This window comes from Lagenorhynchus albirostris, chromosome 1 (assembly GCF_949774975.1).
Source record: "Lagenorhynchus albirostris chromosome 1, mLagAlb1.1, whole genome shotgun sequence".
Taxonomy (NCBI): domain Eukaryota; kingdom Metazoa; phylum Chordata; class Mammalia; order Artiodactyla; family Delphinidae; genus Lagenorhynchus; species Lagenorhynchus albirostris.
Genome location: NC_083095.1, coordinates 116,179,687 through 116,207,177, shown reverse-complemented (window position 1 = coordinate 116,207,177; position 27,491 = coordinate 116,179,687). Strand labels below are relative to the sequence as shown.

At 44.8% G+C, this 27,491-nt stretch overlaps 1 protein-coding gene across 4 annotated transcripts in view; it reads right to left on the bottom strand.

Annotated features, from left to right (window-relative positions):
- The window catches only part of CGNL1 (cingulin like 1), a 101,947-nt gene that overhangs the window by 58,443 nt on the left and 16,013 nt on the right, over nt 1-27,491 (bottom strand). For all 4 annotated transcript variants that reach the window (XM_060150709.1, XM_060150720.1, XM_060150727.1 and 1 more), the window contains exon 7: nt 22,960-23,172. In XM_060150709.1, the coding sequence (XP_060006692.1) occupies nt 22,960-23,172 (213 nt within the window). The remainder of the gene's footprint in view (nt 1-22,959; nt 23,173-27,491) is intronic.

Genomic DNA, 27,491 nt, shown 5'->3' with positions numbered 1-27,491 from the left:
CCAGCTTTGGCCACTGGAAGCTCTCTCAATTGCAATGTGTGTGCATGTGTGTATTTCTTTTGAGTGTTTCCTTACTTTCTGGCACTTCCAGGTGTATATATATATATATATATATATATATATATATATATATATATATTTTTTTTTTTTTTTTGGTACGCGGGCCTCTCACTGTTGTGGCCTCTCCCATTGCGGAGCACAGGCTCCAGACACGCAGGCTCAGTGGCCATGGCTCACGGGCCTAACCACTCCGCGGCATGTGGGATCTTCCCGGACCAGGGCACAAACCCGTGTCCCCTGCATCGGCAGGCGGACTCTCAACCACTGCGCCACCAGGGAAGCCCCAGGTATATTTTTATAACATGGTTATTAAATAGCAAAGTCTGACCATGCTGACAACATCTTCAATACACAAGCATCACAGAACGCAGAACTTTAACGTAAGAGAGGATCCGAGAGGTTGTTAATCCAGCCCTGCTTTGATGGAGGAGACAGCTGAGGGTGTGGTTGAAAGAGGGTGCCTGAGGTCACATAGCTTTTCAGTAACAGAGCCATTATGAGGAACCCCTGATTTCTATTGCTTAAACTCATTTCCTTTTTCTCACTATTCAAGTATCTGTTGTTGCCCGTGTGTGAAAGCCCAGTCTCTAAATCTCTTCAGGTGGTCAAGTGACCTCAGTAAGGTTGCATGCAGAGCAGGGTCAAAATGTGTTTATGCTACCTCCACACATTCAGGGAAGATGACACCATCTTTATTTTCTGCAACCAATCTCATTTTCCTCTCAATCTCTCACCCACTTGGGATAGCAGTAACCCTAACTTGAACTTCGCAGGTAGCAGTATCTCAGTCCCTTCTGCTTTGAATCGTCTCTTGAGGGTAAGCATTCTAATTCCCTAATGTCCAGGCCTCACTACCAAACTTGAAGTCTGGGGAACTTGGATGGTAAGGGGCTTGGAAAGCACACCTGAACAGAGACAGAACAGTGCTAAGACCATTCAATGGGGCAAGAAACGTCTCTTCAAGAAATGGTGCTGGTGATTGGAGTTTGGCATTAGCAGATGCAAACTATTATATATAGAATGGATAAACAACAAGGTCCTACTGTATAGCACAGGGAACTATATTCAATATTCTGTGATAAACCATAATGGAAAAGAATATGAAAAACAATGTGTGTATACTGATTCCCTTTGCGGTACAGCAGAAATTAACACAACATTGTAAATCAACAATACATCAATAAAATTAATTAAAAAAAAAAGAAATGGTCCTGGGACAACTGCTATCTAAATGCAAAAGAATGACATTGGACCTCTACCTCACACCATAGTCAAGAATTAACTCACAATGGATCACAGAGTTAAATTTAACAGATAAAACTATAAAAACTATGAAACTAAAACTATTGAATTCTTAGAAAAATAAGTCATCATAATGCTGGTTTGGGCAATGGTTTCTTAGATATGACACACATAACGAAAAAAATACATAAACTCCTGGACAGCACGTGCTTCCAAGGACAGCATCAAGAAAGCAAAAGGGCAAGCCACAGAATGGGAGAAACATTTTGCAAAATATATATGTGATAAGAGACTGGTATCTAGACTATATGAAAAACTGTTACAACACAATCAAAAGACAACGCAATTTAAAAAATGAGCGAAGGAGCTGAATAGATAGTTCTCCAAAGAAAATATACAAAGGGCCAATAAGCACATGAAAAGATGCTTAATATCATTAGCCATCAGGGAAATGCAAATCAAAACCACAGGAAAAACCATTTCACACCACTAGGATGGCTATACTCAAGAAGATAAATAGCAACAAGTGATGAGGAGGATGTACATTGCTGGTGGGAATGTAAAGTGGTGCAACCATCTTAAAAATGAGTTTGTCAATTCTTCAGACAATTAAACATAGAGTACTATAAGATGCAGAGATCCTACCCTAAATAAATGAAAACATCTGCCCAGAGCAAACTTATTCATTTCATATGCTCTGAAGCTACATCCAAAGATTACAGAGTACTGGAGACATTTTTTGAGAAAGGCTATCTTAAAGCTTTTTTTTCTCCCACCTAGCATACCTGGTAGTGTCTGAACTTGTACCCAACTCTATTTCATCTGGGCAGAAGACATGACCTCTAATTCTAGATCTGCACGTTATATGAGAAGTAAAGAGGCAGGAAAGGCAAGATTCTCAATAACGGCACTATCTACAAAGCTAGCAACTGAAGACAGCTCTAATCATCCAGTCCCATATAGATATCGGCCTCAACCTCAGTCCTTTTTGAAAAAAGAAAACAACGTAGGCTTCCCTGGTTGGCGCAGTGGTTGAAAGTCCGCCTGCCGATGCAGGGGACATGGGTTCGTGCCCCGGTCCGGGAGGATCCCACATGCCGCGGAGCGGCTGGGCCCGTGAGCCATGGCTGCTGAGCCTGCGCGTCCGGAGCCTGTGCTCCGCAACGGGAGAGGCCACAGCACTGAGAGGACAGCGTACCGCAAAATAAATAAATAAATAAATAAATAAATAAACAAAACAACGTGAATGAAAAGAAAATCCAAGTATATAGATTTATCTGGTAACAGCCAGTGACACATTATTACCAATATCAGAGAACACCAAACGCTCAGATTTCCTAAAAATACTGTGGGAAAAAATATATATTCTAACCCAGTAGTCCACATGTTCCCATTATCACTTTTGCCCAGATAAACAAAAATAAACCAACTCTCCTCTTTAATAACTTTTTCTTGGCTCTGCATACCTGAAAATAAGTAATGTTGGCTCGAGGTAAAACAAGCAAAGAAGGTTATAAACTCAGGAAGAGAAAGGAAAAAAGTTGACGTTTTGGAACCCATTTACCATCTTGGAAAAACTCATTCCCCAAGGAGAAGTGGTCTTGATCTTTACAATAAATATGAATTTGCAAAGTCAGCTCCTTTTCCCCAAAATACACACATACAGTAGAGTATCTGATCTTAGTCTTTTCTACCTGCTGTGCAATTAGAATTTAGTGTGAATGTGCTGATAGAAAGACTTTTAAGCCTGTGTGCCCACTAAAAAGCTTCCTTCCACTAAAAGCCTGCGTTGATCAGGAATGCAAGTTGAACTGGATTGGGAAAAATAACACCAAAGAAGTGAGCTATCTCCACAGTACCTCAAGCATGGCTGGCAGGGCCAGGCCTACAACTGCTGTAATGTCAGTCAGAAGTTCTAGAACACATCCTTTCAATGGGAACATAAAAAAGGATACATGTACCCCAATGTTCATTGCAGCACTATTTACAATAGTCAAGACATGGAAGCAACCTAAATGTCCATCGACAGCTGAATGGATAAAGAAGATGTGGTACATATATACAATGGAATATTACTCAGCCATAAAAAAAGAATGAAATAATGCCATTTGTAGCAACATGGATGGACCTGGAGATTATCAGATTAAGTGAAGTAAGTCAGACACAGAAAGACAAATATTATATGATATCACTTATATGTGGAATCTTAAAAAAAAATGACATAAATGAACTTATTTACAAAACAGAAACAGATCCACAGAATGAACTTAGAGAATAAACTTATGGTTAGCAGGGGAAAGGGACAGATTAGGAGTTTGGGACTGACATGTACACAGTACTATACTTAAAATAGATAACCAACAAGGATCTACTGTAAAAAAAATAAATAAAATAATAATAAAAAATTTAAATAATAAAAATATTTAAATAATAAATAATATTTAAATAATAAAAAATTAAAAATTTTTTTAAAATAAAAATAATTTTTTTAAGAATTAAAAAAAAATTAGGGCAGAATTCAAATAGCCTCCTCCTTAGGATCATTTAACTATTGCAAATGCCCACTGGGGTCAACCAAAATTGGTAGCTCCAGCCCAGCCTCTCTCTTGCGCCAGAGACCTCTCCTTGGATATAACAAACACCCCTCAAATGCAACACAGTCAGATTTTTTTTTTTTTTTCATTTGCGGTACGTGGGCCTCTCACTGTTGTGGCCTCTCCCACTGTGGAGCACAGGCTCCGGACGCGCAGGCTCAGCGGCCATGGCTCACGGGCCCAGCCGCTCTGCGGCATGCAGGGATCCTCCCGGACCGGGGCACGAACCCGTGTCCCCTGCATCGGCAGGTGGACTCTCAACCACTGCGCCACCAGGGAAGCCCAAGACAGTCAGATTTTATGTAAATAAAATTGTCCTCATCCACTCACCACTCTGCCAAGACCTGGACCTCCTCTGGATCTCTCAATGCCTCCAATATTCATCCCATCAGTTGGCGTAAATATCTGAAGGTCACTCTTAACAACCTGTTCTCACCCATTCAATCAAACCATGGCTGTGAGCAGGGACTCCAGTTTAAGGACTTAGATGGCAGCAGTGGGACAGAGGAGTGGGCAGATTTACTAGAGAGGTAGGATCCACTAGATGTGGTGACAAGAACAGTTTACTTCTTCCAGAAGAGCCCAACGCCTGTCTTGCTTTTCAAGACTGTGCCTCCCTCTTCATCACTATTCGTTATTCCCCTTCCTCTTCTCTCCCTTCACTACCTTCTCCCTGACCCTTTGCAATGTATCATTCCCATTTCCACAGAGAGAAACAGAGTCATGGGACTCTACAGTTTGCTTTACATATTTCTGACAGGTAACTTAGTACAGGAGAGGTGGAGAAACTTGACCCAGGCCAACTTCCTTGGCCATGTCTGGTGGCCAAGTCCTGTAGGAGACAAAGTTTCAGACTTCAGCACAGTTGAGCCGAACCCAACCCCAGAGAATCAGGAAAGCAGCTGATTCAACAAGGTCACCACTTCGGCCTGTCTAAGTAGCCTGGGCCCTGGTCCTGACTCACCCTCACTTCTGATTCCAGTCCCCTGACTCAGCTGCTCATGAATTTGAATTCCGGGCTCTCCTGACTCTGGCCTGGTTTGCCAAGTTACCTTGGCAGGCCCTTTGATTTCTCTAGAAGGAGAATGCTAGACTCTTAGGAGAGCTCAGTGAGGCTGGGGCACCAGAAGAGAGAGCAGGTGGCTAAACCTCTATTAAACCATTGTCCAGGGGGCTGTGCTGCTGCCATTAAAGAATATGGGGATGTCCTATACACATCCACCTAAAAGGATGCTCCAAATACACCGTGAGAGAGGAAAAACATGTGCTGTCAAAACTATGCTCCAAAACATATATTTATATCTTCTCCTACCTTATGCTCTTATGCGTTGTCCAAATTATTTTAAAGCAAGCCTTTTCTATCACTTCTTTTTACTAAAACAACCATAAAACAGGAAAAGAAATCCACAAAATTACTATTTGAATGGGACAAAACCCTCAGTGCAAATAATGTGATACTTCCCTTATCCTCAACCACTTACTTTTAACATGCAAATATAATTGGATTTGTAAACCACTAAAAAGGATGCATTCTCATTTTGTAGATGATATAGCTAAGGTTGGGGATGGTTAAATATCTTGTCCAACTAGGAACAATCTTTCTACTGCCCAAGAAAAAATCATTTATTTTTATCCATGAGATTGATCTGTATTTACCATTTTAAAATCCTCTTCTAATAAAATATACATTCTTTTCAAGAACTCAGGGAATATTTACCAAGACAAACTATATTCTGAGCCATAAAACAAACCTCAACATATTTAAAAGAACTGAAATTATAGAGTGTGTTCTCTGACCACAGTGGAATCCAATTAGAAATCAATAAAAGAAAGATAACAGGAAATATCCAAACACTTAGAAATTAAACATACTGCTATATAATCTATGGGTCAAAAAAAAAACAAAACAAAAAAAGCCTCAAGGAAAACAAAAAAGAATACATTGACCTGAATGAGAATTAAAATACAACGTATCAAAATTCTTGGGACACAGCTAAATCAGTGCTGCAAAAGAATTTCATAGCAGTAAACAGTCACATTAGAAAAGAGGAGAAGTCTGAATTCAATAATATAAGCTGCCACCTTAAGAACCTGGAAAAAACCAACCCGTGTACAATGCAGGAAATGAGGACACGCTAAATAAATCTGGAGTGTTCCCCAAAAAACCAAAGAAACAAAGAAAACAATCAAACCTGGAAAAGGAAGAGTATTATAAACTCAAAGCAAGCAAAAGGAAGAAAATAATAAAGGTAAAAACAAATCAATGAAATTGAAAACATAAGAACAATAGGGAAAAAAATCAATGAAACAAAAAGCTGATTCTTTTAAAAGATCAATAAGATTGACAAACCTCTGGCAAAACTGACAAAGAAAAAAAGATAAAATACAAATTACCAATATCAAGAATGAAATAGAGGATTATCACTACAGCCCCTGCAAGCATCTATAAGATGATGAAGGAATACTACAAACAACTCTACACACATAAATTTGATGCTTAGATGAAATGGACCAATTCTTCAAAAAGTGCAAACTACCACAACATACCTAATATGAAATAGATAATTTGAATAGTCTCATAACTATTAAGGAAACTGAATTCAAAATTTTAAAACTCAAAAATGAAATTTCCAGGCCTTGATAGTCTCACTGGAGAATTCTACCAAATGTTTACAGAAGAATAAACATGAATTCTACACAATCTCTTCCAGAAAACAGAAGAGTAAGAAATACCTCTCAGTTCATTTGATGAAGTGAATATCACCCTGATACCAAAACCAGAAAAGACAGTACCAAAAAAGAAAGAAAGAACAAATCTCTCTCTTGAATACAGACACAAAAATGCTTAACGAAGTATTAACAAATCGAATTCAACAACATATAAAAAGAATTATACTCTAGGACCAAGTGGAGTTAATTTCAGGGATACAAGGCTGGTTCAATATTTGAAAATCAGAAGAAAAATCACATGATCATATCAACAGAGGCAGAAAAAAGGCATTTACTAAAATTCAACACCTGTTCATGATTCAAAATCAAACAAACAACAACAACAAAAATCCCAGAAAACTATGACTACAGGGAAACATCCTCAACTTGATAAAGATCATCTACAACTATATAACTAACATTATAATTAATGGTAGAAGAGTGAATGCTTGCCTCCTAAAATTGGGAGCAAGGTAAAGATGCCCACCCTCACCACTCCTATTCAACATAGTGCTGGCAGTTCTACCCAGCATAGTCAGGCAGGAAAAAGAAGTAAAATGCATATAGATCCAAAAGGAAAAAAATAAAAGTATCCCTATTTGCAGATGACACGGCTGTCTATGTAGAAAACCCCAAGGACTCTACCAAAAAACTATTTTAGAACTAATAACATACTATTGATCAATATGACAATGTCTCGATATAAACAGAAGGCTTTTAAAGTACTGTTCATCAAGGAGTGATTTGGAGGGAACAGTAGGAAATCTCCAATGACGTATCAAAGAAAGTTGGTTTCAAGAGGAAGATGGCCCCAAGCCAGCTGGTAGGAGCAACAAGGTCCTAGACCCAAGAAGCCATGCCACAAGCTCACAGATGGGTCACTGGGAACCTAGACTGTGTCTGTCTCCTCTTTAAAAGGTTGTATAAATTCTCAGCTAGAGTAGACAATGTTTTTAAATGAGTACTGGTTTCATTCTCATGGATGGGACCTAAGTCATTTAAATTCTTCTTTTGATATCTTTCCAAGAGTCTCTTCAAACTCCTGCCCAAAGACCAGAAGAGACAGCTACAATTTATGGGACTATGGTCCTACTTTCCACAGACTAACAAATGACATTTGCAGCTCTTTTAAACATTAAATCCAATGCATATTTTCATACCTATGCTCAATGCTATTGACAGAGAGTCCCTAGAAACAGGAGGCATAAAGATGCCATATCTCAGGTGACAAAAGTTTGTCTATCCTCTTCTAGCTTCTCACACTTCATATTTTATTTAAAAAGTCATTTATTTAGTAACCATGCATTTCTAATATCGCCATAAAACCAACACTGGCTTCTCTTTATCTGGGAAAACTGAGAGCCAACACCCCTGGAGCAGAACTCCCACCTGGCATAACACATAGCTCACAGCTTCTCCTCCATCCTCTGCTGGCCCGCTCTTGTGCCTCTCGGAACCATCCTTCCTCCCCTTACCCTCTGCATCTGTGGCTCAAACTCCAGACTCCTCTGTCTTTCATCTCTGGATGCTTCCAGCTTCCCCACTTCCTATCCTACCGCCCCCCACCTGTGCATCTTTTCTCTGTCCCGCCTTCACTGCACCTCACCACGCCCGCCACACTTCCAACTACGACTGTCCTCCTTGCCTGCTTCTCATGCCGATTTCCTCTGCAGCTGGGCACTGGTCTCCAGCCCCAGCCCTCTCTTCTAGCTCTTGCCCTTCCTCTTCCACCTCTCCTTTTGCTGGCTTGCTCTGCTTTTGGGTCTCATTCCCCACACACTCCCATCTTGGGCCAGCTGTTTTCCCCAAAAGTACACATCTACTTAGAGAGCATGTATTTGATGGCTGGATAAAAATGCCGATGTACTAGAAAAGTAGAAACCTAGAAACCCTTTGCTGGAACCATCTCTAACGAAATCACTGCACTTTCCTACAGGGCCGAGGGAGGAGGACGGCAGCTAGACGTCCACAGCACTCTGCGGCTCTTGACAGGGAAATGACTGCGTTCCCACTTCCGAGAGCAACAGCCCAAGCCCACTGCACACCTAACACAGCATTTAGGTAACTCGCCCGTAAGGAGAGTCCACCTTTGGGTTACCACGTATTTCTTAGCAGCCTAGGCTTATCCAATAGTTAACTAGGGCTTTTAATCTAGCTATCTCCATTTCCCTGAGGCTGGTTTCATTTCAGGGAAGGGAGAGAACAGATTCTACAGGGAGAGGCCCCCACTTCCCCAAACTGAAGAACCTTCTAGAAGCAGCAGTGCTGTTGACTTTACACTAGGAAGTTTAATCAGTCTAACCTTCTCCCAGCACCAGAGGTAAAAGATTCCGAACTGCTCAAGAAAAGGGGCTATGAATTTAAGATAGAAGGCCTGGGGGTGAGGTAGGGAGCCCTCTTCACCTGCCACACCCACTAAGCCCAGATTTGTTCTACTGCCTCTCCTACAGGCCTTCTCCCTCAATGTGGCTTTTGTCCTCCTGCCACATTGAGCAGCTCCACATAAGGCCAGGCCCCCTGACCTTGGGTGACATGTCTGTCTCATGAACACTGTGAATACGGTGAGCAAACAGTTCTCCACTCCGGATGCAAACAGGACCGGATGCACGCGAATGCCAACTGTAAACTCAGAGACAGGACTAACCTCTCAACAAGAAGTTATTTCCCTGTCATATTATCCTGTTAGTTAAATGCCACGCCAGGCTCTGACTAATTTCTACCAGAGTTTTGTCAAGGTCAACATCGGTGGCTGCAGAGAGGTACAGTAAATTATTAACCCTGGTTCTCCACTGGGCCTGAGTCAGCTGCAGAGTTCACCGCCTCCCAGCCACGTTTTCTCCCCAGTTCAGCAGCAGGAAGTTCACGGTACACAGCACAGGCGTCTGCTTCTGCCTTGAGGGTCTCTAAGACAGGTATGGGAAATGGCAGTGAGTTGGCACTCCAAGGGACTGTCCACAACAGGAATGGGAGAAGGAAGCCCAGCAGGCAGGGTAGGTGCTTGGCTTCCTGAGGTCTCAGAAACCAAGTATGGAAGAAGCGGTGGGAATCTTCTCAGACAAGGTCACAGGCTTAGAGCCATGATAGAAAAATGCCTCACCAGGCAGAGAGGACCCTGTAGATCAGAAAGCACAAGGGATTCAAACACCATACCCCTCCTTGGGGCTTGGCACACGCTGGACTCAAGTTCAGGGTCATATGTATAAACCCAACTGGCTCAAAAGCCTCTCCATGTGGACTCTCCAGAACAACCCCACTGCCCACTTTCCAGAGCTTATTGCTCTTGCAGAGCTCTTGCTCCAAAGCCATGAAGAACTCAGGGTTTTCCAACTAAATTTGCAGGCTTCTAAGTCTTCCCTACGTTGTCATCTAGCCAACATTTTCCCTGGTGCAGAACAGACATCTTTAGGTTCTTGGACAATTCAGGGATGGAAAAGACAAGGCTTTCACATCCTCCTATGCCATATCTGCCCAGATACTTTCATGTCCTCTCTACTGACACCTCTTCTGGGCTCTGTCATTTATTTATATTTATTTATATATTTATATATTTATTTATATTTATTTATCCCCAGCCTTGTTCCAGCAAGTCTCTGAAGCACATGCAGCCCACCCCATTTTTCTAACTGTAAGTGGACTTAGAGTTTCCCTAAAACCAGACACAGCCAGTATTTCTTCTCTCTGGACCACACACTTGAGACACATGTGCAGAAATTTAACAAAGAAAAAGAGGGTAAGTGTTAAAAGGAGAAATATGCACACTTGGCCATCTTCTCCCCTTTGTCTGTAAGTCCCCAAGGGCAAGATTCATCCATGACTTTGGAATGTCCTAGGAAAAGAACAGTCCTCTCCCTTGTCCCCTCTCCCACCCAACTCCTACTTACTGCTGACAAAACAACACTGCTTTATCCTTTACTGTGAAAACTGCTGCAATCACCCTGTAGAACAAACACCTTGCCCTTTATTTTGTCTTTCATGAAACCAACCTAATAACGCTGGCTCACACAAGTTCTATTCCCTAGTGATCACTGGGGCAGGAGGAGCTTTCCATTACATCTGCCGCTGACTGTTCTTACACACATTTCCAGAGTCCTAACATGTGCTCACCACGAACACATGACTTAATCTGTAGCTCCAAACTCACTAAACCACATCTGCAGAGGCCACCTACTACTCTAACGGTTTCCACTGCAATGCATCTGCCACTAACATGCTAAACCCATTGTATCCATTCAGTACCTAAAATATGGAAAGCACTCAAAAATATTTGAATGAATAGGTACATGAACACACAAACAAATCTATTAACTGCCTAGGGTAAAACTATGGATGGTACAAAAATGAATAAGGAAAATGGCTACCCCTAAAGTCTCAGGAGAGAACAATCCCAAGGTCCCATGCTCCAGCTTATGACATTCCCTCCAGCTGAATGCCCGAAATCACCTCACTACTCTCACTGCTCCCAAGACTCAGTTCAAGCCTCATTCCCTCTGAGGAACTTTTCCTGGCCTAATTGGAACAAAATCATTCCTTTGTGTATTTCTGCTTTACATGCTGTATAAAAGCCTCTCCAAACCTGGATGCCATCGTTTCACGTGCCAAACTGGCGGCATCAACTTTGTCTCGGGACAGCAGCAGAGACCATCCTGTCCATCTCTGAAGCCCCAGGCTTCGTACCATGTGCATGAGCTGAGTGAATCAACAACTATAGGCAAAGCAAACCACAAAAAACGCTACAGGAGGGGCAAAGGCTCTGGGGATCTCAAAGAGAAAGGACAGCAGCTGCTGGACCACACGAAGAAGAGGACATGTGAGCTCAGCCCTGAAGGACAGGCAGGATTTTAACCGCAGAGACCAAGGCACAGGGGGTACTGAAGGACTTTAGAGATTAGACAGCTAATCTGAGCAGAGAGACAGAGGAAAGAAAGCAGAGGGACTGCCCAGGGGACACAGGGAGAAGTCTAGGAGGAGGACACAGGACAGCAAGTCAGAAGACACAGCCTGAGACCAGAATATGTACAATCCTGGGAGACAGGCGCTGTTAGTATTATTTTCCCAACTGAGAGAAGAGGATATGGGGGATCACAGATGAGGTTTGCCAACAATATTCTGCTTGCCAACTATGCTTAAGGTCATGCAGCAGTCATTGTATAAAAAGAAAAGAATACACACACATAAACATATACACACACTTGTATACATAGATTCCAGTTTCTCAACAGAAATACATGGCGGGGGCTGGGAAACTGTCCCGCGCATTGTAGGACACGTGGCAGCACCCTTGGCCTCCACCCACTACGTGCCAGTAGCATCCCCCCAGTTACAACAACCAAAAATGTCTGCAGACACCGCCAGTTCCCCCAGAGACAGTGGGCAGAATCACTCCTGGCTGACAACCACCGGTTCCCCAAAGACAGTGGGCAGAATCACTCCTGGCTGACAACCACCAGTGCAGATTGTCTCCCAAAGAACATACAAGGGGGCTGCAGGAATTGGGAGGAAGAGGAAGAACTGGTATTTTGCCAAGTGGTGCACAGAAATTCAATTTTTTTTTTTTTTTTTTTTTTTTTTTGCCGCACTGCACGGCATGCAGGATCCTAGTTCCCTGACCAGGGATCAAACCCGTGCCCCCTACAGTGGAAGTGCAAAGTCCTAACCGCCGGACAGCCAGGGAACTCCCCAGAAATTCAACTGTAAAAAAAATTATGTGCAGCATTACTCCATAAAATGAAATACAGTACCCCACAAAAGGATCTCCCTGCCAGTACGCAGTGGAGACAAGGCCCACATCTTCTGACGCAAGCCTCTACCCTGTCTACGGTACCACACTGGACTCGCGATGGAAGGGGACTACAAAGCAAAGGCCCAGAGGTGGCAAGCGTGTGGGGACAGGGCACACATCTCTACCAAGGAATGGGGAACTGCGCTGTGTGGCTGACACTGGGGTCATCATGAACAGTGAGGACCAGAGCTGAAAAGGCAGGTGGGAGGCAGCTCATGCAGGGCTGTAACTGTAACTGGAGGGAAGCCATCAGGACTTGCTGGGAGTGGGGGGCGGACTAGAGGGTAGCCAACCCACAACAGGGCGGGTATGGTCTGAAGGGGCCAAACCAGGAGAAGAAGCAGGGAGACGGCTGCTGAAACCATCCAAGCTGAAGATAACGAGGGCTGAACCAGGATGGCGGCCGTGGGAAAAAAGATCTGAGGATGGAAGTGATGCCATGGACACAGACACGCAGACCTGGGTAGCAGATGGAAGGTGAAGGCCAAAGCTGAGATAGGGGCCCCCAAGGACAAAAAGTAAACATGCACCACTGAACTCATGGTTTCCTCTGAGCCTGCCTAGGGAAGGCACAGATCAGTACCCTTATTTCACTGTACATGGGGTAGATTGAGGTAGTATAAAAGGTTTTATACGCTGTTTTTAAAAAGTTTTCCTCTCACCCCTTCCCCCTACTTGTCCCCAGAGGCAATCACTATCGCTCTGCATCCCTCCTCAGATAGTCTATACATGCACAAGCATATATGCATATGCCCTCATTTCTGCTTTGTTTTTGATAATAAAAATAGTATCCATTTAAAACAAAGGAAACAAAAACCAGGAAGGACTAGGAGTCTTCTATGAAGTCAATAAAAGCAAAGCCAAATTTAGAACCCTTCCCTCTCAAACTGTGTTTGTGTTCTTTTTAACCTTTGCACATTCTGATTCATGCAGAAAGAGAACACTTACTGAGCACTCTGCAAGGTGCTGGTGATACAAAGGATAAGATGGTCCCTCCTTCAAAATGGGGAGAATGACATATCACCTAACAGGTATAGTCCAGCAAAACAAGGACTAGACCAAGGGTATGGCAGGATGCTATGGCTCTGCTGGAGTCAGGGGCTATAAGGAAATGCGGCATAAGAGAGATGGCTTTGTCAAAATGCTGTATTAGTCAGCTATTACTGCATAACAAACTACCCCAAAACTCAGCAGCCAAAAGTAATAGTAAATATTTATTATCTCACAGAGTTTCTGAAGGTAAGGAATCTAGAAGTGACTTTGGTAGTTCTGGCTCAGGGTCTCTGATGAGATTGGCCCAAGATGTTGGCCAAGGCTGCAGTCATCTGAAGGCCTGAGTGAGGCTGGAGGATCCACTTCTGAGATGGTGCATTCAAATGGCTACTGACAGGAGGCCTCAGTCCTTCATCACATGGGACTTTCCACAGGCTACTTGAGGGCCCTCATAACATGGCAGTTGGCTTTCCCCAGAGCAAGCAATTGAAGAGGAAGCAAGGAAGAAGCTAAAATGATGTCTTTTATCTAGCCTTGGAAGTCACACTCCACCATTCTCTACTGGTCACACAGAGCAGCCCTATCCAACCTGGGAAGGGCCTACAAAGGAGAAAGATTCCCAGGAAGCATAGATCACTGGGCAGGGGAGCAGGTCATCTCAGAGGCTGGCTACCATAAAAGCCCTATAAGCCCTGACTTACTTTGACCTTATAAATATTTCTGTTTCCACACTACTTCTTATCTAACGGACTTAGAGCTTATGACATCCTCCATTTTCTGCTTAGAGTGATCAAATAATACTGCCAAGTTTTCCCACCAAGTAGAAATCTACTTAGTGATCAAATAATACTGCCAAGTTTTCCCACCAAGTAGAAATCTACTTAGTGATCTTGGCAAGTCTTTAGAAAAATATTCATCAGGCAGGATTCAGAGGGTCAGAAAGAATACAGCAGATCAGAAAAAATACAACACAGACTGAGTAGGATTTCTGATAACAAAATTCATGCAGTTTTCCTTTCACACGTTAAAGATTCAACTATTTGCAATATTAGAGTGACTGCAATCATCCTTGGCTATTTAAAATAGCCCGTCTGCTTACACTGCCCAGTTCTGTGGGCATATCCACACCTGGAAATGCACCTGGTTCCTGGCCCTCAGTGAGTGACCACCACTCCTGCCTCGCTCACACTTTTGGACTCAGTTATACACCACTCAGTGGGTGGTGTCCATGGATGGTTCGGAGATCTCAGAACATTTGTTCTATTTGGGGAGACAGGCAAGCACCTTACTAGGTTATTCTCTCTACTTCTATAAGTGTCTAAAGGTATTTCTAGCACTAAGACACTGTAACAGCCTTGTTAGAAAACAAAACTTTCCTCCTACAAACCTCACCACCAACAGACCATGCTTTCCCCTTCATCCATGATCCCTATCCACCCTCCCCTCACCGACTCACTCACAGACACAGTTTACTAATTCAGGGAACCAATGATCAGCAAAGAGCAAAATGTCACAAACAAAATGGGACCCCCCTCAGCCATAAAAAAAGAACAAAATAATGCCATTTGCAGCAACATGGATGCAACTAGAGATTATCATACTAAGTAAAGTAAGTCAGACAGAGAAAGACAACATACCATATGATATCACCTATATGTGGAACCTAAAATATGGCAGAAATGAACCTATGTATGAAACAGAAACAGACTCACAGACATAGAGAACAGACTTGTGGCTGCCAAGGGGGAGGGGGGAAGGGAAGGGATGGACTGGGAGTTTGGGGTTAGTAGATGCAAACTATTACGTTTAGAATGGATAAACAATAAGGTCCTACTGTATAGCACAGGGAACTATATCCAATCTCCTGGGATAAACCATAATGGAAAAGAATATAAAAAAAGAATATATGTATGTGTATAACTGAGTCACTTTGCTGTGCAGCAGAAATCAGCACAACATTGTAAATCAACTATACTTCAATAAAAAAGTTTTTAATTTTTTCAAGAAAATGGGACCCTCCATGACCCCAACTCCCTTCCCCTCTGCCCTTCAGCAGAGAGAGAGGCCTCATTAAAAATGGAAATAGATTGCTGAAGAGACCCCAGAGAGCGCATGCCTCCATCTAAAGTGGCAGCATGAATACGTCATCCCAGGGCAACGTCCTTACTTGTAAAGATCAGAGCAGACTCTTTGCCACAGAAGGAATCTGCTCTGTTTGTGTTACACACACACACACACACACACACACACACACACACACACACACAGAACAAAATCCTTAAGACGCACACAGGCTGCATGAGCTGGTCCCTACTCTGCTCTCCACTTCCTCTCACTCCAGACTTCCCGTTGTCCTTCACAGCCCAGCCTCACTGGCCTTCATTCAACACCTTGAACAGACTGCACCCCTCCTTCCACCAAGCCCTGTGCACATGCTGTTTCCTCTGCCTGGAACATTCTGTGAGTTTTTTTAACCCTAGTTAATTCCCATTCATCCTTCAGATCTCCATCCTCATTTTGCTTGAGGAAGCTTCCCATCCCTCCCTCCATTTCAAAGCGCTTATCACAACTGAATTACACATTTACACACATGACTGGCTGAACTCTGTCCGTCTCACCCTTCTTGCCCATTTTATCCCCACAACCCAGCACAGTGCCTGGCCCACATGAAATGCTGGAATGGATACTTGCCCAATTAATGAATGACTATGAATGAACTACTTATTGACAGAGAGTCCAAATACTGTATCAACCATCCATTCCCAACGGTGAGGCGTTGATGCTGACTAGTGGTCGCCCAATCTTCTGCGTTATTTATGCCTCGTCCTCTGGGCATTCCTCATACAGGTGGGAAACGGGCAAGAGCTGTCCCCCCTCCCACAGGCGGGCTTAAAGCCTATGTCAGATGCGGCACAGACAGTGTGACTCGCAGACCAGGCTGTTCTGCCATTCCTCCTGAGGCCAGGACAAGGCTTTTGTACTCCTTCTCCACCAAATTTCCACACTTTCTCTTCTCACTGCATGTGAATTCACTGTGATTTTCTGGGTCATCCGAGTGCCTTTGGGCAACCTGAAAGCCGTGCTGCCACCTCCTCTCTCTCAGGAGCTACAGGAAAACGCCCTCCTACTCAACCGACACTTATGAGGCCTCAAGGGAGTGTCATTAAAACAAAGCGAGAGAGAGGCATGGACATAAATACACTACCAAATGTAAGGTAGACAGCTAGTGGGAAGCAGCCGCATAGCACAGGGAGATCAGCTCGGTGCTTTGTGACCGCCTGGAGGGGTGGGATAGGGAGGGTGGGAGGGAGGGAGACGCAAGAGGGAAGAGATATGGGACCATAGGTATATGTATAACTGATTCACTTTGTTATAAAGCAGAAACTAACACACCATTGTAAAGCAATTACACTCCAATAAAGACGTTAAAAAAAAAAACAAACCTGCCGAAGGCTGGACTCTCTGTGTGAGGATCCTTTCTCCTGCACTGTGACACTCCACACACACAGCTAAATCTGCTCCCTTGAAGTTAGGCGAGAGACCCGAAGGAGAGCTCCCTGGAGGCTGTCATCCTAGCGGGAAAGAGGCCTTCCCCATAAATACTTCACTTCATGAGGTCCTACCCTCCAGAAACCTTCCCTATAACTGGGACCTAATTGATTTTTTAAATAAATGAAGTCTACTTTAACTCATCCCTCAGGTCAACGTTCTTTCTTTGTCTTGCATTTAGACTATTTAAAACTTTCTAGCAATTCTAGATGTTAACTCTGAGTTTATTAAGAGGAGTTGGGTACAAAGCCAGCAGGTTCAAGATGGGATAATGTTCAGAAACTCTCAGAGAGGTCTTGGAAAGGAATTATCATTTTCATGTCTAATTCTCGAGTATTTGGTACGCAAAAGACACGTAGGGCGTCGAGTTACAGAACAGATGTGCTGGTTCTCTCCTGAACGCTGCCCTCGGACGCCAGAAGCCCTTCCTGATCTCCTGCCCTGCATGTGCCTCAACCACAGCACCTAGAACTTCATTCTCATCTTATTTGCACATTTCTCCCCACAAGGCTACAAAAGATCTTCCAAGCTAGAAACCATGGTTTGCCTGCCTTGTATCCTCAGTGACTGGCAGTGGTAAAACACACTCAAATGTCTGATGGAAAATGAAGGGGCATGTCAGGGACTCTTACTCCGTCTTCTACACCCACAGCAAGCGACTTTGGCAGCTCCAATCAAACACCAGGAGTGAACTGTTGGGATGTCCCATTTACTGTTCACCAAGGCCCATAAGAGATTTACCAGGACCCATGCACCTGGGATCAGAGACACAGCAGGGATGGGGCATGTCTGGGGCTTTGAGGGAAGGTTCAAAACGAACACCCTAGGATGCCACACCAGGCCTCTTTATTCAGGCACATTTTAATTAGTACAGAATGCAGAAGAGTGATGTAATTATGAAGAGCCAGCTCTGGGGGGAAAAAACTAGAGAGGAGAAAAAAATGAAAAGTAGAACTTTTTTAACCTTGAATGTTTCCCATGTTACTTTTGCCGACGGAGGGATCTGAGCCACTCTAGGCACACTCGAATCTGCAGAAAAGGGACATTTTCCTATGGGCACTGGATTACAGACCTGCCGCTTCCCCCGCTCTCAACAGCTGTCATTCAGAGTAACTTGATTACGTGAAGTTAAAGAGCTGAGGAAATAAGGATTTTTTTACAGTTTCCCCGGCTAACGTGCCTCCACCGGAGAAGACAGAAATGAGATTTCACACTGAATTAGCCTTCTCTTAAGGAAGGCAATTCCATTGATCCTGAGATTAGCACTGGTTTTACCATCTGACCCTCTGCCGACCTTATGCTTTGAAAAGAAATTGTTCACAGATTGGTAGCCGAGAGGGAAGGAACAATCTACAGATGCTATGAGAAAGGAGCACGAGAGCACGTATTCATTTTTACAAGACTGAGCGACATTTCCAAATTATCAGGTGAAACACACACATAAGGGCATAATCTAAGAACAGTTTTGGAGGGGAAAAGAAAAGTTTCAACATCACTGAATTTGAATAAAATTTCTCTAAGGGTTATAGAGAATACAAAATGTGGCTGTAACGTGAGAAAGAATTTACACTATAAAGAGCAGAACAATATAAAACCACACAGACTCAACGTATAAGTATGTAATATAAAAACGGGCTGCTTTTACAAGTTTCTCAAATGTTTCACTAATTAGGCCAAATACAACGCTTTTCCCCTTGCTTTTCTGTTACTGATCCTGGCTGCTTCTCTTCAGGTCTCTGCATCTGTGTCCTCCTCTTCTTCCCCCTATCCTAAGCCTGCCTTCTCCTCTCTTCTATTGCTCCATAAGGCTCCAGCCCAAACACACATCTCACCTTCCCACCTAACAAGGTGTTGCTTATGCTGTACTCGGTACCCCAACTGTCCTCAGCCTCCATGCTCACATGTCCAAATACCACTCACCTCTCACAGCTCCCTCCATGAAATCTTTCCTGGTTTCCACCAGCACAAGCCATCTCCTATAGCTTCACTTGGGGCATTTACTCTTTCCTACTCTGTAATCAGCAATACCAGGCCCCTGGAAACTGTCAAGTCCAAGAAGCAAGCTCTTAGAGGAGCTGGAATTTGAGCTGGGCCTACTCTCTGAGAAATCTGAAAATGCTGACCACCATCTACACTTCTCTCTTGCTCAAGAACTGGGGACAGGGAGGAGTAGGGATGAAAAGAAGACGCTAACAGCTATGGACGGTCTTCATTTCACTCCCAGATGACAGTCATGCACATCCCCACTGACTGTCCATTTCTGCACGTGGATCCCAGCCACTGCCACAGACCCAAGGAGAAAGAGGACATTTCCTTTTCAAAACTGGAAAGAGTATAAAAGAACATAACATAGAAAAAAAGTATGTTATGGAACAACGTTCTATCTATCACACAGTCTTTTCAAAGACTGTGGGATAGACAGAATCCTCTTTCTAACAATGTAAAGACCCCTCCTTCTGTGGGGAGGGAACTGAAGCAGCTCACTTAATGCCCTGAACTACCACCGCTCTGAGGGGAAGTGACGTTCATTCTGCTGCACGAGGACACCCCACACCATCAGGGCGCTCATGAATTCTCCTCTGTTGAGCAATCAATCTGTTCTTTAAAAGGTGTGGCTGTCTGGGTCTATGAAAACCACTTTTACAGAGTATCTGTTTGGAATACCTATAAAACATTCTTAATATAATGTGACAGTTTTCACCAAATGTTCTAGTAATTTAAAACTTTTAGTGCTCAAGCTCAGGCCAGAATGAAATATTTGCTATTTGACAATGATAAAATAGCACTGTAGGGATTTTTGGCCCTGATTCAGTAGCAAAAATTAGAAAAACTGATGCTAAGAGGTTGGGCTGCCTCAAAAGACTTACCAAGGAAATAAACTTTTTAAATAAACTTTTTAATATAAAGCAGTTCCTTAAAGAAATGTCAGCTTTTAGTCACAGTGGTGGGTGAGTCCCTCCCCTGAGGCAGGAAAAGGCTAAAGGCCAGTGTACAGGACTTCCCTAGTGGCGCAGTGGTTAAGAATCCGCCTGCCAGTGCAGGGGACACGGGTTCGAGCTCTGGTCCGGGAAGATCTCACATGCCACAGAGCAACTAAGCCCGTGCGCCACAACTACTGAGCCCGTGCGCCAAAACTACTGAGCCCGTGCACCACAACTACTGAGCCCGTTTGCCACAACTACTGAAGCCCCCGTGCCTAGAGCCCGTGCTCCACAACGAGAAGCCACCGCAATGAGAAGCCCGTGCACCACAACGAAGAGTAGCCCCCACTCACCACAACTAGAGAAAGCCCGCATGTAGCAATGAAGACCCAGTGCAGCCAAAAATTATTTAATTAATTTTTTAAAAAAAGAACTTTGGAAAATATATCTCTTATGAAAAAATTTTTAAAATTAAAAAAAAATAAAGGCCAGTGTAAAATTTAAGAAACTCTTTACTAAATTAAAAAATTATATTTAGGGCTTCCCTGGTGGTGCAGTGGTTGAGAGTCTGCCTGCCGATGCAGAGGACACGGGTTCGTGCCCCGGTCTGGGAAGATTCCACATGCCACGGAGCGGCTGGGCCCGTGAGCCATGGCTGTTGAGCCTGCGCGTCCGGAGCCTGTGCTCCGCAACGGGAGAGGCCACAACAGTGAGAGGCCCACGTACCGGAAAAAAAAAAAAAAAAAAGGCAGCATCTGTCCATTACATTGACATAATTTTTTTCCATTAAATATGATTCTGCCACATTTGTTTGGAAAACACCTTCAGAAGCAAAAGCTAACAAGGTATAAAAAAAAAACAATCAGGATCCTCTTTAAGAAACTGCAGGGAAATGCAAAAGCAAGGCAGAGGGTCTTCCCTGGTGGCGCAGTGGTTGAGTCCACCTGCCGATGCAGGGGACACGGGTTCGTGCCCCGGTCCGGAAAGATCCCACATGCCGCGGAGCGGCTGGGCCCGTGAGCCACGGCTGCTGGGCCTGCGCGTCTGGAGCCTGTGCTCTGCAACGGGAGAGGCCACAACAGTGAGAGGCCCGTGTACCGCAAAAAACAAACAAACAAACAAAAAAAACAAAAACAAGGCAGAGAAATAGAGTTTCCTAAAAGATCTCCCATGTCATCACTGGAGAAAATTCAACAGGAACCACACACCAGGCACTGAAAATCCAGTTAAGAGGGGAACTGATCCTCCGCTTACTTGCACTCAGCAGATGCGGCACAGATGTGACTGTGTCAGACACTGTGCTAGGGACAGCCACAAGGCGACAAAGGGCACACACTGTCGACTACAAATGGCTTGTCGCTGGTCTATGTGATTCTTTTTTGTCTAATTTGAAGCAATGCATAAATGTCAGGAGATCTCAAAATGCATTAGCCAAGCTTCGCAGGTGGCACAGTGGTTAAGAAACCACCTGCCAATGCAGGGCACACGGGTTCGAGCCCTGGTCCGGGAAGATCCCACATGCCATGGAGCAACTAAGCCCGTGCGCCAAAACTACTGAGCCTGCATGCCACAACTACTGAAGCCCACGCGCCTAGAGCCCGTGCTCTGCAACGAGAAGCCACCACAATGAGAAGCCCACACCTCACAATGAAGAGTAGCCCCCCTCGTCGCAACTAGAGAAAAGCCTGTGCGCAGCAACGAAAATGCAACGCAGCCAAAAATAAATAAAATTTAAAAACAACAACAAAAATGCAGTAGCCTAAGTCTTCACAGATTATCTCATTTCCATACAACAAAGATCCTCTTTCGCCTACCATGATTCCCTTCCCCACTTGTAACATGTGACAGCAGAGGACCTAGAAACTTCCAATAAAATCTCCTGCATCCCGTGTGTGGCATAAGTTTAATTTTCCTTACCATCAAATTACTATAAACATGCCAAACACCATCCTCAACTACCCTTCAAAGAATAAACCATGTTAACTCAACCTTTCACATAAGGTCTGAAGATGATAAAGACATGATGGGTCCAAAGGAAAATTATTTTACTCAGCAGCCTGTTGGCATGTCCCCCATGAAGCAACAGCACATAAAGGCCAAGAGAAAGGACACCAGGCTCCTGCACAGAAAGGAAATCAGACGGAAAAAAGAGACATGTCCCTGTAAAGCAACGAAAATTAAATCAGTTTCGCTTTTCTCCCCCAAACTAAACCAAACCTTAAAAAAACTAAGATAGGCAAATCAACTTTTTTTTTTAACTGTCTGTTATAATAACCCCAAGCAGAGTATTTCCCAAATGTTTTATTGTTAGACAACAAACCCATCTTTCACTTGTCATTTGCAATTACCATGCTGTAACTGAAAATCAGTGAGTCACTATGCAGCACAGGAGAGAGGGCCTACCAGCTCTGAGCTGTCACTGTAATCGTCACAGAATAAACAAACAATATCAAGAGTTCTTTCTTCATCATCTTTAACCTGTATATTGCAAAGACTCTAAACAACTTATACCCTGTAATTCCCCTCTTTCCCTAAAGATGGCATGATATTTCACAACATTTTCCCCTTCATTTCCCCCTTTTCTTTAACAGCCCACGTGAGGCCCGCACCAGAGACCTCAACATAATTTAGAATCTATCTGCAGGAGCCAAGAATTCAATTAAGAGAAAAATTATCTTGCAAGGGTTTGGGCAATTCAGCCCATTAACCCTCTTGTAACTTTGCTGAGAAAAGAACCTGAATTGTCTAACAAAAGGCTTCACAAGTTGGAAGGAACAGGCCGGGGGCAGGGGTGAAGGATTCCAGAAATCTGGGTCCCGTCTGCAACCCTACCCCATTAGCAAAGTCACGCAATGCCCTAGGCCAGCGACCTTTAGGAACCCTGGAGGGGTTCACTCCTGGGCTTTCTAAACCTCACTGCATGTAAGAGCTTCTAAGCAGGGTCCTTAACAATTTTTAAGTTTACAAACTTAAAACGGTGACCAACAGAACTGCTGAGTTTATCGTCTGTGAACAAGGTCTGGATCAATCATCTGATGAAACTGAGTTTCACCCTGTCACGAAAAGGAAGGCAAGCAACGGACACCCCCTCCGCACTCTGGCCGGGACCCACCTTGGTGGCCTCCTCTACGCTCTCCCGCAGGGCCCGCAGCTCGGCGTCGTACTGCTCCTTCAGCCTGTCCATCTCCTGGTCGTGACTGGAAACCTCTTCTTTCAGGGCTCCCTTCAGGGCGGTGAGTTCGCGCTCCCGCTTTCTCAAGAGGTCTTCCTGCTCCTCTTTGGCGATGAGTAGATGCTGAAGGTCCTGCTTTGCCTGCAGAAGCTCCTGGAGGGAGGAAACGCAGGCGGGGAGGTGAGGATGCGAGCCACCCTGCACCTCCCCCTCGGTCACCGGCACACACGGCCCTACCCTTCCTTGCTTGTCCTCCGCACTCTCTCCTCCTGTACACTACACGCTGCTTTAGCCCCTCTCCTCCTCTCCCCTTCCCTTCCTCAGAGTCCACCATTCCCCTCGATTCGACTGTCTTAGCTTTTCTGAGATTTAATTTGAGGGACAAAAGGGAAACTGATTTCATTTTCGATGCTCTGAGGGGCCAGGTCTGCTTTTTCCGTCTCACGTCCCTTCGGTGCGATGGTCTGTAGCCCTTGCTGGCGGCCTTCAGGAGCCATTGCTTCGTGGGGGGAATGCTGACTTGCTGGCCTCGCTTACTTCACCCCCAGAAGCCCGCGTGTACTCAAACCCTTAAGCCACAACCCGAGTCCTGGGGATGCCCCTGCCCCATGCTGAGCAGGCACGATATTCACACGTTCTCCGCCTTCACTGCCTCATAACCTCACTGTTCACGAGCAAAGTCACAAAACCGGGGCAGCAAGTTCCGCTATGAATCGCATCACCTAAAGCCAAGGGTGTCCTGCCAAGGCTGGGCACTCCCTCCAGGTCACCATCTCTAGTCAGACCTGCTCAGCTCCCCTCAAGCTGAGGCTCACCCTCCCCGGCGGACACCCCTACTTTGTACTCAGCCAGGACTTGGGCTTGACCACCCAGCTCCTCTCTGGATGCCAGGGTTCCTCCCCACCCAAAGCCACTTCACAGACAACAAGCTTTCTCCCCTGCCACCCTGCTCCAAGTCTCTACTCATCAGCTGTCTTTTTTTCCTGTCATTTTGCTCCTTTCTGTTTCCTTCAATCTATGTCCTTTTCCTCAAGGCACAAGGATCCTGAGTCAAGGGCAAAAACAAACAAACGAAAAAACAACGTTTTCCACCAAACTTTTTTTTTTTTTTTTTTGTGGTACGCAGGCCTCTCACTGTTGTGGCCTCTCCCGTTGCGGAGCACAGGCTCCAGACGCGCAGGCTCAGCGGCCATGGCTCACGGGCCCAGCCACTCCGCGGCATGTGGGATCTTCCCGGACCGAGGCATGAACCCACGTCCCCTGCATCGGCAGGCGGACTCTCAACCACTGCGCCACCAGGGAAGCCCTCCACCAAACTTTTGAAAGTATAATTTCTGCTCACTGCCTCTACTCCTTGACCACCCTGTCACTCCTTACTCTCTTGCAAATGGCTTTTGTTCCTAGTCTGCTAAGCCTGTCCCCTCCAAGGTTGTACTGACCTCTTAATCTCCACATCCAATGGCCTTTTCTCAGTCCTCACTTTTCTCAATCCCTCTTTGATCCTCTTCACCTGTCCCCTTAGAATTCTCTTCTGCCTTGCAGTTCAAAGACACTGCATGCTCCTGTTTTCTTCCCTCAGGCCACTTTTTCTGAGACAATCTTTTCTGGTTTTTCTCTCCCTCTTATTAAAAAGCTAAAATGATCCCCAAGAATGTGCCTTTGCATTCTTCATTCTTTTTTGGCAAGCTCATCTAGGTTTTTTTTTCCCCTCAATTTTAAATTCTATATAAATAACCCCCCAAACCTTTACCTCCAACCCTTATCTGAGTCCAGACCTGCGAGACTCATCCATCTGGATGTCCCTTGGGCACCTATGATTCCGGAGGCTTATGTTTCTCAGTGCTTTTTTTTTTTTTTGGTTTTTTTTTTGCGGTACGCGGGCCTCTCACTGTTGTGGCCTCTCCCGTTGCGGAGCGCAGGCTCAGCGGCCATGGCTCACAGGCCTAGCCGCTCCGCAGCATGTGGGATCTTCCCGGACCGGGGCATGAACCCGTGTCCCCTGCATCGGCAGGTGGACTCTCAACCACTGCGCCACCAGGGAAGCCCTCTCAATGAATTTTTCAAGTCCCTTCCTCTCCTCTTCTTTGGAACGGCAGTGCCTGCTCAGGAGCCTGGCAGCGACTTTGATCTCTCTCGTCCTTGTCCCTCACAACCAAAAAGTTAGTTCTGTAACATCTTAGACCCTTTCCCTCACCTCTCTGGTTGAGGCTCTCATCAACTCCAGCCCAGGTGGTTTGCAAGAGCTGCCCAACGGCTCCCAAGCTCCAGTTTCTCACCTGTAGCCTCTATGCCATCACCCACACAGCATCCTGTCTGGGATGTCCTTCGTCCCTCTCGGTTCCATGTCTCTCTGCCTTTCGGAAAACCTCTCAAGACTCAGATACTGTATGACCTCCTCCAAGAAGTCTTCCTTGAATCCCCTTCGTGAATACCCACCGCACTTAGGCTGTGCTTCTCATAGCACTTAATACTTTTACCATGCAGTCCTTGTATCTAGATTTTATTTTCCTATCTCTCTTGCTAGATTATCAGCTCCTTGAAAAAAGGACATAGATCTGATTTATATTTCTGATGCATGGATCAATGATATTGGGAGTGGGCCTGTTCTGGACATAAATAAATTAACATGGGCAGTACAGCAGGAGTCTGGAGATGTCAGAATTCTAAACTCGTCTATTCTTTCACTGGCAGCTTCTAAGTAAATACGCCTCCTGTCCTCTTGGAGCTCCTGGCAAACTGAAGGCATGGTTGCCACCTGGGACCCGAGGCCTCAGAGATGATACACTACTTTCCATTTAAGAAGTGGGTCACTGATGAGCGGATGAAACTACCTGTAACAAGTTAAGAATAACTGACAATGGAATCTCTTTCCTTTACTCTAGGCATGCACATCCATTAAACCAGGGGAGCCTCTGCAATCCCAGGACAGAGCTGCATTGCACAGACTAAGAATTAGTCCTTCAAGAATCTAGCCAGCAAGCACTAAGAAGCTTAGAAGAAACTTACAGAGACTCGTCTAGGCAACTAGAGCAACTCTGGCTCTTCCAAAGCACCAAACACAGAACACATAAGTAAATTTTATGAAAATATACCCCCGTCCTGATATTTGTCAAAGGAGATGCCCTGTGCTTCCCACTGTCCAGTCCCTCCTTAGGGATATTAGAAACACCCGCAAACCCCCCCCCTCCATCACTGTTGCTATTGGCTATCCCTCTAGGCCTTCCCGGAGCCTCCTGCCAGCTTCTTCACAATTGCCCTTGCGAGCCTACCCCCGTTTCCTGCTCTTATTTTCACACATTTCTCAATTGTTTTAACAATAAGTCAGTTCCTCTTCCCACACTTATCTTTTCCAGGATATATCTGTGTTTTGTGTTGCCTTTTGTGTACTGCCACCAATGCATGTCAAGAACCTGTTTTTATGGTCCATTCTACACCAACATGCTGTTATCTGTGTCTGGGGCTGTTGCTTAAGTGGACTCTGTTGCACAAATCCAATCAGATTATACCTCACCGTATCACTGAGTAGCACTTGAAGCTTTCCAGGGTAGAGACTGAAAGGGACGGGAGATTTCAAAAACTTCACTTCATCACCTCGGTGGCTTCACTGCCAATTATATCAAGCCAAAGAAGTGAGAGAAAACATATAAAATACACGTGAACGTCTATTAGAGATGCACATGCCTCTCTGTAGACTCCAATCAAAGCAAACAAAGGAAAACTCTGGGCACTCAGAATCAGTACTTTCAAAACCTATACACATCCAGGCTAGCTGCACACATGAAAGTACAAGAGATACAGACCTAGTATGGATGTGTATTTGGGGGTGGGTACAGGGTAGGCTAAAAAAATTGACTGTGTTTGGTACTTACTACATAATAAGAATTACGCTAAGCATTTCTAAAAATCATAGGAGAGGGCGTCCCTGGTGGCGCAGTGGTTGAGAGTCCGCCTGCCGATACAGGGGACACGGGTTCGTGCCCCGGTCCGAGAAGATCCCACATGCTGCAGAGCAGCTGGGCCTGTGAGCCATGGCCACTGAGCCTGCGCGTCGGGAGCCTGTGCTCCGCAACAGGAGAGGCCACAACAGTGAGAGGCCCGTGTACCGGGGGAAAAAAAAAAAAAATCATAGGAGATGAATATTATTATTTAAAAAACAAAAAACTGGAGCTCCGAGACGCTAAGATGCCTAAGTCACGCAGAGCGAAGACTGGGACCCAGATTGGATACCAATGCCCGTTCTCTTCACTACACAGCCTCTGCAGGCCTGATGACAAAACTACACACTCAAGAAAGTCTGAGGAGCGGGCAGTTACTCAGTCTCTCAGATGCAAATGAACGGTGTATTGAGTTCTGCTCAAGTGCTTGTAAGGAGGTCCACCTTTTTAAACAGGAGCAAAGAAACCTGCCCAGAACCTGAAAAGACAAGAAGGAAAGTTGAGAAGAAAAGGAAGCATGCTCTGGGCCCCAGCTGT